This window comes from Miniopterus natalensis, chromosome 2 (genome assembly GCF_054644295.1).
Source record: "Miniopterus natalensis isolate mMinNat1 chromosome 2, mMinNat1.hap1, whole genome shotgun sequence".
Taxonomy (NCBI): domain Eukaryota; kingdom Metazoa; phylum Chordata; class Mammalia; order Chiroptera; family Miniopteridae; genus Miniopterus; species Miniopterus natalensis.
Window position 1 is genome coordinate 53,892,252 of NC_142082.1, and position 17,881 is coordinate 53,910,132.

At 38.7% G+C, this 17,881-nt stretch overlaps 1 protein-coding gene across 4 annotated transcripts in view; it reads left to right on the forward strand.

Moving 5' to 3' along the window:
* KLF12 (KLF transcription factor 12) overlaps positions 1-17,135 on the forward strand; it is a 387,098-nt gene extending 369,963 nt beyond the window's left edge. For all 4 annotated transcript variants that reach the window (XM_087814298.1, XM_016216445.2, XM_087814299.1 and 1 more), the window contains one exon: positions 7,534-17,135. In XM_087814298.1, the coding sequence (XP_087670424.1) occupies positions 7,534-7,715 (182 nt within the window). In that variant the 3' untranslated portion in view covers positions 7,716-17,135. The remainder of the gene's footprint in view (positions 1-7,533) is intronic.
* The last annotated feature ends 746 nt before the right edge of the window (positions 17,136-17,881 follow it).

The following is a 17,881-nucleotide window of genomic DNA, read 5'->3' on the forward strand; positions in this document are numbered from 1 at the left end:
GGTGGAAGCCATGGGAGCCAAGGAAAACATACAGATGAGAAGTCAAAGTCAGAATCTTGGTAAACATTTATGTAACAAGTAAAGGAAGAGGCCTCTGCAAAAGAAACTGGGGAAAAAGTAACCAGAAACATAGGAAAATAAATATTGTCTACATGGAAATAAACTCAGAACAGCCAAATAAAGTACTTTCTTAGACCTTGAACTTTTTGCTTTGAGTAAAGTATATTTTTATTATGTGATATTTTTGTTTATTTATATTTGATTTCGAGATGAGAAGGGCTGAGCCTCTGTGTTAACACATTGTCTGTCCTGTAATTACTAATTCACATTCTCAGTCTGCTTGTCCAGTTCTGACCAGATACCCTGATTCATTAAAGCAGTGATTTCAAGTGTTCAGAGGCATTATGAAGTATTGCTTAAGATTATGAACTTCGGTGTTAGACTCCCAGGGTTCAAATCCTACCTCCACCACTTACTAACTCTGGGTGAAGTGGTGCTGGTTGTTGCAACTACGTCATCAGGAAGCTGTCAAAGTTAAATGAGTTCAGATCCAGAAAGCTCTTAGAGCCAAGTGTGGTAAATGGAAAAGTGCTATCTGCTTTAACAAATATTAGTTTTATGAAAGAGATCCCTTATAGAATTGCATGGGGAAGGTCTTGTTGACACATAATGAAGACAGTTAATTCAGTCCAGACAATTCAGTGGGGCAGAGACTAACACATTGATTACTTGTTTGATTGAATTGACAAAACCAAATGGATCAACCAAATTATGGAACAGAATGGTCTGTTTGGCCTAAAACGTAGCTTTATATTTAAAATGTTAGAAAAATCAAGATTAGCCTAGGCATCTAATTACCTGAAAACCTAAATTCATTTCCTTAAATATAGCAAAGGGATCTGTTTTAAGTTTTTATTGTTTATATTTCTTAACAAAGACAAAAATTTTGTTTTGTTTTGTTTTTATTGATTTTAGAGAGAGAGGAAGGGAGGGGGGAGGGGCGGACATCAATTTGTCGTTTCACTTATTTATGCATTCATAGGTTGACTCTTGTATGTGCCCTGACCCGGCATCAAACCCAAAACCTTAGTGTATCGGGACAACACTCTAACCAACTGAGCTACCTGGCAAGGGACAAAAACAAAAAATGTGAATTTTAAAATTGAATATCCTTTACAGATCACCTGTCATTTGCCAGTCACATGGCCTGTGTATTTCTGAGTTTCACAAAGTGCTCGTAAGAATAGTGTTCCCATATGCAGGTAGGGGACCAGTGTTTCCGAAAGCTTAACCCCCTCCCCTGAAATCGAATTGTCAGCCAGAACTGAGCCTACGCTGGACCATGCACTCTACCTGATTTCAAAGCTTGTGCTCTTTTATGTCACCTTAACCCCGCCAAGAAGGAAGGGAGCCTAGTCTTCCTTGGACGAGTTAGGGGCCTTGTATTCTCAGCTCTAGCTCTCTGTTTTCTCATTTTAAAAGTACCTAATTTCCTTCCAAATCTAAAATTCTGTGAACTTCTATGAACTAATGTAACAGAAACCAGAAGACAAGATAGGAATCTTGATTCTGGTTTTTTCTCCCTCATATGCAAATACCATTCCTCAAGTGAAACAGATTGTCACAGCAAATATGTTGAACCTTGGGTGTAATGAAGCTCATTTGTCAGTGTCTGAGGCCCCTTTTTATAAAAGTTAAACAGGGAATCATTTCAGAAATGTACTTCTGAACCAAAGAAAATGCCTGTTTCCTGTTGCAAAAGGTGTTCCTTTTCAGTTGCTTGAGAAAATAATAGAGAAGCTGATGTGAGAACATGGGTGTTTTGTTTGACCCAAGCTTTTTCAAACTGCACATTCCTCCTGTGTGTATTGCTCACACATCATTTTAATATGAAAGGGCACCTGTCTTTTGTCTCAGTACAAATTTACCTTTCAGCATTTCAGATGGTGAAATGGGAGGTACCTGAAAAAGTTATTTTTGTTCCGTGGGTTTTGGGAATCCTTTCAGTACATGGTGTTTTCTTTAGACTTTATTATGCCTTCTCAGGGGTAAATGTCATGGAAATGCATTTAGTGACTCGTAATCCTTTTCTTTAACTAAAATTGAAAGAGACATCAGTTCTCATAATAAATCAGTTTGTTGACTCTTTCAAGACAAAAAGCCCTGATGTGAGTTTTTATTTTCCCAGAACACTTAATTAGAATCTTGCCTGTGAATGCACACACACACACACACACACATATACACATACACAGAGCTTAATATGCACGTCAAATTATATTTAACATGAACCCCAAATGTGGAGTTAAAAAGAGTATTTTAGAATGAAAATTAACAAGCCCTCTCTTTTTGGTATGTTCTTTTTTTAATCTTTACAGGACTATTTTACTTTAGTAAATAGAAGCTCTTGCTATTAGTTTCAGGTAACATTTTTATTTTTCAAAGGTTTTCATAGTTTAGTCCAGGTTTTTTGTTTGTGTGTTTGTTTTAGAGAACTGGAGGAGGGCAGAAATTGTGCTCAAAATGGTCAGATTATTTTAATTAAATACAAAAAGTGGAAATGGCTTATGAGTTTGTCACAGGACATAGAGACCTTCACGTGTCCTTTGATTTTTCTTATATCGTAGCAAGTTAATGCCTCAACTTAAAAAAAAAAAAAAATCATTTGCTAATACTTATTGGTAAAGACATATACCATGCCATTTTCTATCATTGCATTATTTCCTAGGATTAGTATAAGAAAAATCAAAGATGGTCTGATGGTGCAGTCAAAACTTTAAATTATTTTGAATACTGTTAAATGTACTTTTAAGGATGTTGTCACGAAGGATTCTAAGTGTTTTTGTGGGTTAGACAAAAGGAGTAAAGAAAGTGGGCAGGCTATTTTCATTTTTAGCTTATTTCTAGGGAAAACAGTTTTGAATAATACATTTGGAGAATTCTAGTTTAAATGAGTTTAAGGACAATTCACTATTCCTGAAGAAATTATTAGAAATCATGTTTGCTATCACCGTCATTCAGACTGATGCAGAGCAGCTGTGAGCAGTAAAAGCATGGACCATAGGAAGATTTCTGTGGGAAATTTACCTGCGGCTGACTTCTTTTTTTTAATCCTTACCTGAAGACATGTTTTTTGTTTGTTTTTAATTGATTTTAGAGAGATAGAAAGGGAGAGGGGAAAAGAGAGAGAGAGAGACATCGATCATCAATCCATTGCCTCCAGCATACTCCCTAATCAGGATCAAACCTGCAACCTGGGTATGTGCCCTGAACAGGAATCGAACTCGTGACCTTTTGGGGTACAGAAGATGCTCCAACCAACTGAGCCACACTGGCCAGGGCTACCACTGACTTTTCAACCTTAAATTTAGATTTCTGTTTTCTAGCAAGATTTTAAAGGAAAGAAGGTAGAATTCTGTCTGTTCTTCATTATATCCTTCAGAGATCATTTATGCACACTACAATATATCTTACAAGCGTATTTATCATTTTCATTAGTTTTATTCACATCACAAAGTTAGTTTCTGTTATCTTAACTTGTTTATAAGATTATACCCTTTAAATTTCTTTCAGGCACAAGCATAAAATGTTAGGTGCCTTTTAATACAATGTAGTAGCCACCGGAGTTATTCTTGTGTCTCTTTCTAAAACTTGACTAGTTCAAAAGGAGCATTTAGTGTTTGTTTGTTTTTTAATGAAATGCTAGGCACTGGGCTGGTATAATCAAACAGAGGTCTCTCTTTAGCGAGGGGCAGGAGCCAGCTCTCTGTCTGCTCAGAGTAGACACCTCCTCCCCCAGCCCTATAGCTCAGCCTCTGACTTTGAAAAAGAGATTTGAAGATCTTGTTTTCTTTTTTCTCCTGCTTTCTTTTTTGTTTTTAAACATGAAGACAGAATACCCTAACTCTAGTTTTATTAAGGAGGCAGTGGGGGCAAGAAATATCATGCATAAGATTTTTGGGATATTAAAAAGAAGGTATACATTTTCGTAAGAAAATGTTTAAGGAAAACTCATTTATCACTCAGATAATTAGGTTTACTATTTTTTTAATATACTTTCTCCCTCCTGCCCTCCCCAGTGGAGGTTTACATTCTTATTTTATTCCTTCATTAATCACTTAGCCCCTAGTAACTTATAAGCTTATATATTCTCTTTTACTGGTTTTACTCATGAGTAGGGAAGTATATGCCTCTTGTATTTGTGAGGTCCATTCTCTCATCTTTTTTTATTTTATCGAGACATAATTAACTATATAACATTAGTTTCAGGTGTACAACATAATGGTTTGATATTTGTATGTTACAAAATGATCATTACAGTAAGTGCAGCTAACATCCAACACTACACATACAGTTTTTTTTCTTGTGATGAGAACTTTTAAGATCTTGTAGCAACTTTCAGATATACAATAGAGTATTATTATTAACTATTGTCACCATGGTGTATGTTACATCCCCATGACTTATTTTATAAATGGAAGCTTTACCTTTTGGTCACCTTCACCCATTTTGCCACCTTTATCTTTAATGGTCACATATTGTACTTGATTCCACCTCACAGAGTACTTTTCAGGTTTTTTCACTAAATTTCCCTGGTCCACATTTGTGGGCTCCCTTGTTGCTTTCCCTGTTCCTCCCCTTTAAAATATCCACCTTAGAAACACTGCCAAACATCTAAGCTCCTGCCTTCTGATTCTTCCGTCCATGTGTTCTTCTTCCCAGACTCAGGAGAACAGTCACTTGTCATTATTCACAGTGGCCATTGTAACACAACTGTGCCAGATGGTGTCGGGGAGAGGGGAGCTTCATCACTGTGTACAATCATTGCTCTTTCAGGTACCAGATAATGCATTTAGAGACATTCCCAACCCTACTCCATCCTAACCCTCGCCCTCATATGGAAGAACTTCATTTTTTAATGAGCAGAAAAGATCCTGAAGATATTTTTTAAACTCTGATTGAATCGGGTGAACCTTTTCAGAGAATCAGTCATTTTCTGTTGCCAAGATCCCTCATATCAAAGTATTTGATGTGAAACATTGTGTGTTTATTACTGAGAGCTGTTACAATTTTAACTGAGGTCCTAAGTCGAGAATAAGTGATTATTCTATAGCCAAATATTTCCTCACCCACCCATCCCAAACTAACAATGTGTATGTGTCATATGCCCCAATTCAATAAGTTAACAGAATCAAAAAGCCTACAAAAAGCAGAGGGGCCCCTCCCTTACGTCAAGGGTCAGCAGAGTTTCTGTAAAATGTCAGATAGTAAGTGTCCCGTTCTTTTGCCTTTACTTACCTTCCAGGCCCGTGATCTGGAATGGCCAGGTGAGGGTCCAGCAGCATGTCTGATCCCAGTCATGCTCATGCGACACTTCTTCACCAGGCTAGATACACGCATCCTCCAGTCACACAGTGTTTTTTCCCAATTAAGAACATCCTTTAGTCTTCCATTCTTGGGGTTTATACTCTCTGTGGCTGCTTCCATAGTAACACAGGAGGTGGCTAGGAGATGCCTGTTGATGAAGAAGAGTCAGCTCCCTGAGCCCAGTGCTCCAGAGATGAAGACATGATTCATATCAAGCTGAACTTATTAAAACCCATATTTGTGATGTAAATTTCACAAACATATAGGGATCACATGTAAATAAAAGCATGTTAACAATGGCCATTGATGCACTAGATAGTAGACACCCTCCCAATCTTTTTAAGTTAGGGGTTTTGCTGATTTTGTGGGGGTTTTTTATTCTTTTAAATTATGGTCAATAAATAGACATCTGCAAAAGGAGATTTTTGTTTCTATAGGACATCCAGAATGAGTCTAAAGTTGAAGTTTGGGATTAATCCAATCCGTAGGCCTCCTCTTGAAAAAAGCCCTTTCAGAGTAATCTGGAGCTTTCTATGGGCCACAGTTAAGTGCACCAGTATTTCTAGACTTAAATGGTCTGAATTATTCCCTCACTTCTGAAAGGGCCATTTGCGAATAGATAGCATTTATTTAATAGTTGAATGCAAAATGTAGGGTCTAGTTCAGTCTAGTTTTCCCACATAGGCATTACTCGTACATCTCATTTACAGGGCTTAGTAATTTCCTCTGTGTGTGTGTGGGGGGGGGGGGGGCAGTGTTATTCATTCATTCAAGACTTGCATGGTGCCTATTCTAGACTCTGAGGATACTGAAATAGAGGAGACCTGATCCTTGACCTCCATGTACTCAGAAATTGGTAGAAGAGAAGGCCACCTAAACAAAATCTGTATGCTCTAATGTGATAGGTGATTTAATAGAAATAGGAAGTGAGTGATTTGGGAGTACCTAAGAAAGCAGAACTGTGTGAAGATGTGACAAAGTTTAAATGAGAAAAGAATTGCCCATTCTACTCTTACATAGTGAAAAGCACTATGTTTGGAGGCAAACACATCTTTTTACTGGCCTTGAGCAAGTTACTTTACTACACTGAGCCTCAGCTTTCTCATCTGTAAAGTGGGGGTAACAATACTCACTTTGCCACTCTATACATATGGATCAGCAAATAGCTCTCTTCCCTTTTTGGGCCCTTTTCACCAGAGGCCGTGTGGGCCAAGCAACATGTCGTTGACTATTGGATGGAAGGGCAGAGGAGAGATCAGTTTTTGTGGGGTTGCATGGGGACAGGGCTCCCATTCTGAATGAGAGCCAGGAAAAAGCACACCTGGGTCAACTATTGTCCCGCTCCCTTTGGGAGCTGATTTGGACAATGGATAGTGTATCTTTTCCCAGCAAAGCCTTTGCATATTTTACTGTCCTTCCAAGTTGGCTGAGGGACCTGGTCAAATTACATACTTCTTCAGACTGCTTTTCACTGTGAGTTTCTACACTGAACCAATTCTGTGATTCCTTAGGGCTCACTCTAATTCCCAAGTCACTGAAAAAGGTACTTGAACTTTACACTATTAAGATAGCTAGGATTCTTTCCCAATAGTCAGGCAAAAAGTAGATGTTTATGAATAATATGTACTTAATACCTAATTTCTGGGAGTGGTAGAGTGCTTTACATTTTAATGACATATTGTGCATTTTCAGTGACTGATAAGTGGACATTGTATCCTAAAATAGCCTTAAACCATCAAAGTAATGCCCATTTTGGAGTACTGAAACAAAACATAATTAATTACCCTTTATAGTTTTTGTGAGTTTCAGCCGTAGAGCCACATCAGCGCAGGTAGAGCTCTCGCATCCCATTTTAGTCTACCGGCGGCCCTTCTATCCAGGAGCCATCAGTCTGTGCCTTTTGACAGTATGACTGCAAAGTAATTCGCCTGTAATTGAGGATGCAAGTGTTAACTAACGTGCCAGACGTCACGGCAGGAGAGGCCAGAGGGAACCCACCATCTCTCTGCCCCCAAACCTGCTGACGGGCTGGTCAGGTTTCCCTGAGAAAGGATTTCCCCAGTGGCAAATGCACTGAAAAGAGCGATTCCCCAGTACATAGCACTGGCCCGGGTATTACAGAGAAGCGATGGAGCACCAAAGCCCGTGTCCCTCTGTCTCTTCCAGGGGAGAAGCCCTACAAGTGCACCTGGGAGGGCTGCACCTGGAAGTTCGCCCGCTCCGATGAACTGACGAGGCATTACCGCAAACACACGGGAGTGAAGCCATTCAAGTGCGCGGACTGCGACCGCAGCTTCTCCCGCTCGGACCACTTGGCGCTGCACCGCCGGAGGCACATGCTGGTGTGAGCCGCGCTGCCGGTCCAGCTGAGCGTGAGAGCTGGCTCTCCCAGCCGCCCCCAGTTCAGCAGGGCTGAACCCCTCCACAGTGTTCACACGAAAGGGCATCACCATCCCACGATGTCTGAAAGCAGAGCAGGCAGAAGGACCCCTTCTCCTCTGGGTCTGCAGGTAACCCCCATCGCGACTCCACGAGAAACGACTGCACGCTGGCCTGGGAGATCGGTGGCACAGAGGCTGAAGAGACAGGCATTGTTTCCCGGGCCGTGTACTCTGCCATTGAAAGATGTTTGTAGCTTGTACATTTTCTGAGCTGTCAGACGTTTTGTTATTGATACTTTAAAGGTCACCTGCCACAAATTGATGGCTCGAGCGAGACCTTTCAAATTGGGATGGTTCTCCCATCGTCCCACCCCTTAACCTCTTTTTACAGAAATTTTAGTTACCATCTGAGTGAGATAGAACACACATCCAATCTGTTACCAGCAAGCAGCATGAAAGTAGAAAAGAAGAAGCTCTTGGAGAGGTTCCATTCATTACCTGAAAATAAAGGGGCACTCAGGCAGCCCTTTGCAATAGGGATGGCGGCAACTAGATAGCGCCTGCAGCTTGTCACTATGCCATGCCCCGAAGAAAACCAACATTGAGTCTTTCATTTGTTTGTTGTTGATTGTTTTTGTTTTGTTTCGATTCTGTTTTGTTCATCTGTCCGCGCAGAGGGGCGGCGACATTTCGGTTGGAGCCTGGTCCCGGTGTCTGCCCTGGCATGGACTGGCACAGAGCTGTTGTGTAGTTGAATAGGAAGAGCCTGTCTAAAAAACTACTGCCCCACTTCAAATTGCAGTGTTCTGTCACCTAGGCATCATCTCTTCCTGCCCCTAGGATTTGATTACAAGGAATCAGGGGGAAAAAAACTTTCTTAGACACACTGGCACCAAGGTAAGAAGAGGTGGGGCTGCCCAGGCAAAGTCAGTGAACATGAAAAATCAGACAAAGCAGAGATGGAAATAATGCGCCTCTTGAGGAGAAAAGCAATAATGAATAAAAGGACTTTCCTACAATAACTTCACTGAGGACTCACGTTACCAATTTTCATACTTACTAAAGGGATTGTAAAAAACACCCCAGCATTTTAGATGTCTTGGTTACATTTACAGCACTGAGGTAATCTTTCTGCTGTTTGTTGTCCTGCTTGGTTGACTACCACAACTAGAGATTATGCTCCCCTTTTCTTGTTTGAAAACAGTTATTTGGTGACTAGGCCAGGGAGGCATAGCAGGGAATTAACTCTTGGGTTAATGGGTCAGCTCTCCTTGGAACCGAGTCAGTGGAGAGGGCGTGCTCCCCGAGGAAAGCCTGACATGGTGCTAGTTTCCTCACTTGGAGAGCCAAGGATAAGTGACTCTCCAATAGGTTCTTCTATACAGATTTCATTTTCTAAACTGTGTCAGGACCCCATGGTTCTGCATTGGCATCTGCAGGGATGTTGAACCCACTCATCCTGTGCTGAGGGTGAGAGGAAATTACAGTCCCATCAGCCCCCTAAAATTATGAGCCTTTTTGGCATCTAGCAAAGTATACAGTAAACAAAGCAATACATCACCAACAAGCATTCTTTCAGAAAAATTATCATATTTTTCTTCCACTAAAGCTGGGTTTTTTTCAGCTTTTTGTGGCTAAGGGGCTTGGTGAGGTTTTTAGTTATTGTTGTTAAGATTTTTTATAGCTTAGATATAAACGTTGCCAGCATATAGACCTTTGCAATATATTTTAATTACGAACACTTGATTTTGGGAATTGCACAAATTAACCTCACAATATTACTAGCTCATTTTTAACCATTTGAACATTCTGAAATAATCTCCAGTTGCAGAATTATCCTTTTTAGGGTTGTCTTCTAATTCAGATAATCTTATACTGATGATGAAGCAAGAACTATAAACATTGAAACAAAGACAATTTATGTTGGATGATATTAAAAGCTTTTTTTTTTTTTTATGTTCAAGTAACAGCATAATGATTTTCAGGTCAAATTCTGTCTTCAGAAATATGTGCTCTACATTTTCTGCCAGGTCTGAAAAATTCATCAGGCAATTTCCCTCCAACAAGGGCTGCAGTTCAATTGATAAATAGCTTCTTTAGCTACACAATCTACTACCCACCAAGCACTGGGATTTTTTTACCAGCTGGAAAGTTTTTTATCTGTACTGTATGCAACTCCTACTTCTCATTGCCTGTGACCATTTGGAATAGAAAAAGGTTCCCTGACGCATGCCAGCATTGGTTATTGGTCTGTGGCAAAGAACACAGAGTGTCGAACGTAGCCTGGGAGCTGTCTCCACTAGTCCCAGAACCTAGTTGGCAGGTGGTAGGTGAATCACTCAGGTGAAGTGTAGACTTGATTCCATTCTGCCTTCTCTCATAAGAAGGGCCAATTCTTTTCTCTGCTTGAGAGTGTTACAGGTAGAAATGGTTTTTTAGAGTTCACAGAACTGACAGGCGGTGGGAGCTTCCTGAATGACAGCTTGATTTAAATTTAGCCCAGAACTAAATGAGCTGCTCCTCTCTAATCATATAAGAAAGATTCAGGAAAGTGAATTTTTCTCTCATCCTCTGAAAGTGGAGACCAGACTGAGACAGTAAGTTAACTGATAAAACCTGTCAGTGTTGCACCGTTTCCCCTTTGACATGTCAATACTTCTAAGGAGAGATCCAAGCACAAGTAGTGAATGAGTTGCTGATCTCTCCCCAGGACTGAAACTTCCTTGGGGCTTGTCTTGGGACATAGCAAATGCTCTTTGTTGACTTTTCTACAAGTGTTTCCCCATGGCAAGGAAAGTGGTTTGGGAGAGAAGGAACTGGATTTTTAAGTAGGAATACATTTAGGCATTTCGTCCTATGTCCATTCTAGCCTCTTTTGAAAAGCACAGTAGGTGATGAACAACAGAAAAGTAGAATCCGAAGGACTCGTCGGTTGTTCCCTAACCAGAAGCATTTCTTGGTTTTAACCTTGAAGCAGTTCAGTCCGTTTGTAGCTGGACATGTGTGCATGTGTGGGAACTTACACACAGGCGGCGGTGAAGGCTGAGAAGCTGCAGCAGCCCTGACTATCTCTTTGTGGAGATTGTGGAGATTGAGTTCAAGGGAGTTAACATTATTTGAAAAGTTATAAGGTTCAGGCTTTGCGGTTTAAATAGATCCCCTCTTCATGTTCTGATCTTAATTGGTTAGGAAGAAGATCCCCATTCCCCACCCTCCTCCAGCCCCGTCCTGTCAGCTGTGTGTGCACCCTGAAAAGCCTGCTCGATAACTTGTCGTAAGTTCTCTTACAACAGTCAGACTGAAATTCCGAGTGGCTTTACTCTAAAGATCATCCTACTGCCTGGCATTACTTTTACAAAACACTATAGGACATTTATTTCCAAAAAGCAGTTGAATAGCAGTAACATAAACCACACTGAAGAAAAAAAGAGAAAACAAAAGCACTTTTTTTTTTTTTTTTCACTTTAAAATTTAAGTGGAAAATAGGAAGAGGGTTGTCAGGGGGGTAGGAAATCTTACAAAAAGCTACAGTGTTTACAATGCCAGTTCTAGATGAGAAAGGCCACTCTTACTATGGTTGAAATTTTGAATAGCTCATACAAAGCTCTGTTCATTTTTGTACAACTTTTCTAAACTTCAAGTTGCCATTTGTGTTTTAAACATAAGTATGATTCTGTACTTTGAAATCAGTTCATTAGAATGATAACATGTATATGGATAAAGATGCAGTATTCCTTATTCTGTACTTTATTTATTATACTTACCAAAGCCGCAATTGAATAAATCTGATGAGGTGAGGCCTTCAAATGTATTAATACGCTTTTGTTACGCTGTTATGACTGCTTAGAGATGTAGCCGTAATGTTGTTATAAAGATGTCTTGGCATCGACAGTAAGGACTGGCAGAATTTAAGCAGTGTTAAGAATACCAGCATCCATGACACATTGAGTTATTGCCTTCGTACGAGGGACTGACCATGATATAACTCTTACGCATCATAACAGGCCCAGGAAGCCTTAATGCTCATAGTCCATAATCCAAGCTCAGATTTTGCTCTTTATTGATGCCTGTAGATTTAGGGAGTACATGTATTCCACCACTTCACAGACCAAATCTCTTCCTTCAGTTTTTCTGAGGTAGCGCATCTCATTTTTAAAAATATTTCACTTTGATTTGGTTCTGCGTAAAAATGAGGTTTGGTAAGTTATGTTTTCCATACCACATTTCTGCTTATCCCCACACTGCCATCTGCTTACCTGCACCGGCACCGCCAATACATGCACACCTGTAGACACACCTGTATATGCAGCAGCCAATAGGCTCATAAATATCAAGAATAAACTTTTTTAAAAGAATGAATTTGTAATAATCCATGCTGTCTACAAATGTAAGTTATTTACCTTATTAGGGAATCAGCTTATAATGCTATATATAACTTTGCCTGCATTTTATAGCTAAGAAGTGTACATAAAATTTTTAAATACTATATTTTCACAGGTTCATTATAGAGTAATGTCTGTTTAGCAACCCATGTCCATTGGTACTTTAAATGTGCTAAATACTGTGCAATTGCAATAGAAATTCAGATTTTCGTAAGAAGATGAAATTGAGGATACTGCATCTTTAAAAAAAAATAGAGTGAAGATATTTTACTGTATTCGTAACATATGTGATAGTGGAAAAAGTATTTTCAAACTCACAGATTTTACAGAGGTTGTAAATAGTTTGATGAAGTATGTTGGGAAAAAGAGCTTCTAGTTTTCATCACAATAAAAAAAAGAAAACTTGTTCAGATATGCCTTGTGTATCTTACACACAATTAGCGATATTGCCATGGGAACTGTGTTCCACTTTCTCACAGCACATTCCTTGTGCTTTGACTAAATGGAGTGGCCACTTGTCTCAGTTTAGCCAGGATGGTTTAAAACACAGTGAACTCATTTTAAGTTGCAAACAACTGATTCCAAACTCAAAATGTCTTTACCTGAAAGGGGGTAATAGCTGCACAGGATTTTACTTGTGCTAAGAGATGCATCTAAGCAATTGTTCTCTTTTCTCAGTTATCTTCTTCCTCAACCAAGTAGTTCTTGATAAAAATAAAAATCTATACAGGTGTTTATTCTTGTTTAATTCCAGAGGGAATACTTGTAGGAGTAACTACATGTTGACAAGATTAAGTGTTATGGGATTGGCCACATGTTAAATGAATCTATACTGGCAATAGGAATAAGCTAATGCCCATTTTCAGAAATGAATTAAAAGCTGAAAGTGCCTGTCAATAAATATTATGACCAATGAGATATTCCTGTACTTTTACACAGCAATAATTCTTCTTCAGACTGGATTTTTTCCTCTACATTTGGGAAACATATGCATGTATGCACACAGTAAACTGGATCTGTTCATACACCGTCAAAAAAATTCTCTTGTGTCTTCTTAAATATACCCAATCTTGTTTATGTTAGCATTTCTTAATTCAGTCTTACAGAATGTAAGAATGCAAACCTGAATATTAAAGTTATCTTCAACATACACTATGGCACATGGCAGTTATAATTTTGAGATAAAAACTTCACTGTGATTTGCCCCAAACTTAGGAAGCACTGAGTGTGCCTCAGAAACTTTTGCTTAGTTAACAGAAGCCAATTTATTCAGAACAAAACACTAGAACTATCTGTTTGTCTTACTTTATTTTATCAACTAATATCAGATACACAGATCCATCTTTATTTCCTTTTCCCTGATGTTTTCTGTTCTCATCGAAGAACCGTTTGGGAATGGTTTATCCCCAAAAAGTCTGTTGAGGCATAACTGACATAGAGTAAGCTAAGGTTTGCAGTTAGTCTTGGAAATTTCCAGATTTACATTGAGAACTTCACAACTTTTTGCTATAATTATTGTACTGCTGAAAGTGGAGTCGTGAATAGAAATATACAATGAGATTATATGGATAGACAAGAGCCCTGGAAATTCTCCAGCCCTGCCATCTCAGCACAAATCCACCCAAACAACCTACTGAGGGCTATCAGTAAAATTATACTCTTTTAGAGCCAAACATTTGGTAAGAGCAATTTTAAAAGTATGATGGTAATTAAACACGGGCTGTAGACAGAAGATGACCAGGACGCACAGTGCTCTCTGGAACCAGACCACAGGCCTAGAAAACCATCTACTGTTTCCTCCTCCAAGCTTCAGAAAGAAGGAAATGAGCCAGGGTAGGGTGTAAAATAACCAATGGAAGTGTCAAAGGAAAGCTGCTGGACTCCTTAACCTTCCTGAAGTCAAGTCTTCTGACTGGGCTGTTTTCTGAATGTTGTCTGAAAGTACTAACAGAACGTCAAAGGTCAAAAAGTCAGCAAGCCATGAAATAATGGCTCTTCTTTATTAAATACTTAGTATGTGCCAAGCACTATACTGGGTAATTTTTTAGACACATTACCTCTCATCTGTACAGTGCTACATTTTATGGTTGAGAAACTGAGGCACAGAGAGAGGCCGAGTCGTCCTCAAACACAGAAATCGTGAAAGGCAAAGTGGGGATGGGAAGCAACCTGGCTCTGGCTCTGAAGCCTGTATTCTTTCCACCACACCACACTGCATGTGTGTTCCCAGCAGCCAACTTTCCATATCTGACTCTAAAGTAGTTTTTATTATGGATGCGTAGTCATCATATTTTCCAAGTAAGATACAGAGACATGAGATAGCATGTGATTTGACAGTGGTACAGAATATTTGAAATCCGGCTTCTCCTGGAAAGTCACACGTGAAGGGTCACTATAAGCAAGTTGCAATAACCAGAAGTCTCCCTGAACTTGTCAGTATCCTCTTACCACTATCCTACTAAATGATCGGCCTGAAGATCCAAAATCATCAAAACTCTTCCCTACTTCCCAGCATGTTAGCCAGAGTGGGTTTTTATGATTCTGTGTATTTCTTTAGATGTATTAAATGCCTTTCCACCTATATAGCCCTGCTAGAGTCTGCTTGAGGTGCGTTTGAAATCTTGACTTCCATGGAGCTAGTGGATGACAGAGCCCATTCCTCGCAGTTGTTAATGGGGCAGCGATCGCAAACATTCAGGTGAGGAGCATGGAGAGATGAAGGTAATTCCTGTTCAGATTTCTCGCCTAACAGCACCGCCTGGGAATGTTTTAAATAATCTTATAAATAATTTGTTTATAGTATTGTTAGTTCAATTGAATTTTTGTGAGAAGCTGTCCAACATTAGAGAAATGAAATCCCCTCCTCCTTTTCTGTGTAGAACAAGGTCTCTGACAGTATTGATTCATAGAAGTACTAATGGACTTAGAAAACATTAAGAGAATGTCATTTCTCATGGTGTTTCTTTTGCTGAAAATGAATCTCTTGAATTATGATCCTTCTGCCTGTTACTTGGCTGAGGGAAGAGATAAAACCTGCATAAACAGATTCCCTCCTGTGCTGAAGGCAAGTGTTCGGTGTGCACAGCCCACTTCGGAGAGGGGCCCTCCTCTCCGTTAATTGGGTTTCACAAGCAATAATTTCTCAGCAACAAAACCACAAGTTTTAGTGAGGTGAAAAGAGATGAATCGTGGAAATAGTCACATCAGTACTTTTTTCATTCTAGACTTCATCTCTAGAAATTTAAAATGTTTGAGACAAGAGAGTCTGCTCTTTGTGTAAAGCAAGAACCAATAACTCTTTGTGTGGATTATTATATTTTGCTTTTTCCAAAGCAGGCTTACCAAGACTTTTATAGAGATTGATTTTTTGGTTGAGAAATGAGGGTGAATAGAAGAGTAGTATTTGGGTCAAATTCTAGTACTAAAAGTGTCAAAGTAATCAAAAAGTAAGATATTTTTAAGGACATACCAGCATCTTTCCTTTCTGCTAATTTCATGCTCCAAAGATACCGCATAAAACATTATAGAAAATGCTTTTGCCCTACTTGTGCTTCTAGTTTTTCCATAGCAGAATTTTGTAGTTACATCCAGACTATAGTATCTATTTTGTTCCTCAAACTTCATTACATTGGGTGGGTTTGTTGAACTGGGGCACTGGTGCCTATATTCAAGGCTCTTTCCTATCAACTTGTCTGTCCACAATTTGTTGTGTTTAAAAGTTCATTTTTAAAAATCACCATCCCCCCCTGGAATGGTGGCTGTATTGTTTTGTTCATGTCTGTGGGACACATTGCATCACATGGCAAACCAACTCTCTGTGGAAGTGAGATAACTACTTGCAAAACCAGCTTGAAAACATTGTCTTATGTATTATGTCATCCTGCATCATAAAGCAATTATGTGTATCATAACGTGTTCATTTTAAAAAAAAGAGAAACCAGCAAATTCATGTTTGTCCATAGAAGAATGTACTCAGAACATTGTGTGTCGTGAAACGATGAGAACAGACCACCTTTAAGATACCCACCTGCCACTTAAAATGACATAGTTATAATTAGTAGTAGTCTAGACGTTGCTTTTGGTGTGTGTGGGGAGGGTGGGGGGATCAATTCAACCGTCATATTCTTTTGAATAAATCTCTCAGTCGTATTTGAAAAAAATACATGGTAATAAAAATATCATCTTCAGCCAAATCAAGCAGGCATCTTTTCCCTTTTCCTTAACACTTAGCTCATTATACATGGCGATTGGATTACAAGATCTACCTGTGTAAAAATACAAAAACATCCTTTAGGCTACAAAACAGTTATTCTAGGTTTGAAATCGCTGAACAGCAAATTGAATAGATGTGCTGCATCTGATTCACTTGTCGGATGTAATTTTACAGAAGACTTGGGTGTCTGACCCCAGAGAGTTAGAGTGCCCAGAGGAGGTCCTACCCATTAAATGATAAAACCCCCCAATGATGCTGGCAAGCAAATGTGTTCATTTCTTAAATCTTCATTTGGTTTTCTGTTCAGAGTTTTAATTACAAAGGAATTTATTTCTTCAGCTTATCTAAAGGTCTAATTTCCCAATAGTTTTCTCTGCATTTATATACTCTGTAGTGTTTAGGCAAACTCTGTTATAAGTTTATTAATATTATGTAAGTGTTGTTCTTGTATTTATGTATAGTGTATGTATTGTAAATATACTCAGAGCTTTTTTCCTTTTACTGTAAAATGGTGATTTTTTTTTTCCCTATGAAAATGTAAAGGGAGACCCTCCTAATGAGATTCTCAGAGGATGATTATTCCAGTCTATTCTCAGAGATTAAATGAACAAGTGTTATCGTTTTTAATGGTGTCTCAGACATATTCTGTTGGTGCATTGCTTTTCTGTATTCAACTCTCCTATGAATTGAGCTGTGAACTGAAATAGAGTTTAAACCTTTAACTGTATGCATTTGTATAATTATCTGAATGAAGGCATGAAGGTTAAATAAAGCATTTTGTATGGAACAAAACTCCCTAATTATTACTAAGGCTGACTCAGACACTTTGGAAATCATAGTTTATTAACAATTCTAATTAAACTTTTGTTATGAAAAGTTTTACCAGTTCTCTATAGTAATTTAAAGCACAGAACAAGATTGACTCTACATTAAAAAATGAACTGGGCTTTTATTTCATAACAGACAGCGCCTGAAGAGGGATTCCTAACAATATTTTAATGAATGTAAAACTAAAAAAGATCCGGAAATATAAAGTGATATAAAAAATGCACTTTTCATGGGCTAAAATTGAATCTCCATTAATTATAATTTTTCAGACTTTGTATGTCATTTAAATGTAGAATGATCATTAAGCACATGCCAAGGCTAGGCGATTTCTGTAAATTTTAAAGAAAACTGGATTGTAGAAGCTTTTGAAATTAAGACCATTAATGAGTAAAATTTTAAAATAAGCACTTGAAAAATGTTTAAGTATCTTCTATAGATTGTCTTTCAACTGAAGATCTGCTAGAAATATCCATTCTAACAAAGGGGTATGGTAGTAAACACTAACGATTATAGAGAATAGTGATACATGATAGATGATAATGGAAATAATATTTGAGTACTTCCTACATTTCAGGGAGTATTCTAAGCATTATATGGTCCCATTTTTCATTATAAAAATCTTGAGTTACATTCTGCTATTATGCTAATTTTGCAGATGAGAAAGTGAGGCACGGAGTTTAGGCAACTTTCCTAGTCAGTTTGGTTCAAGT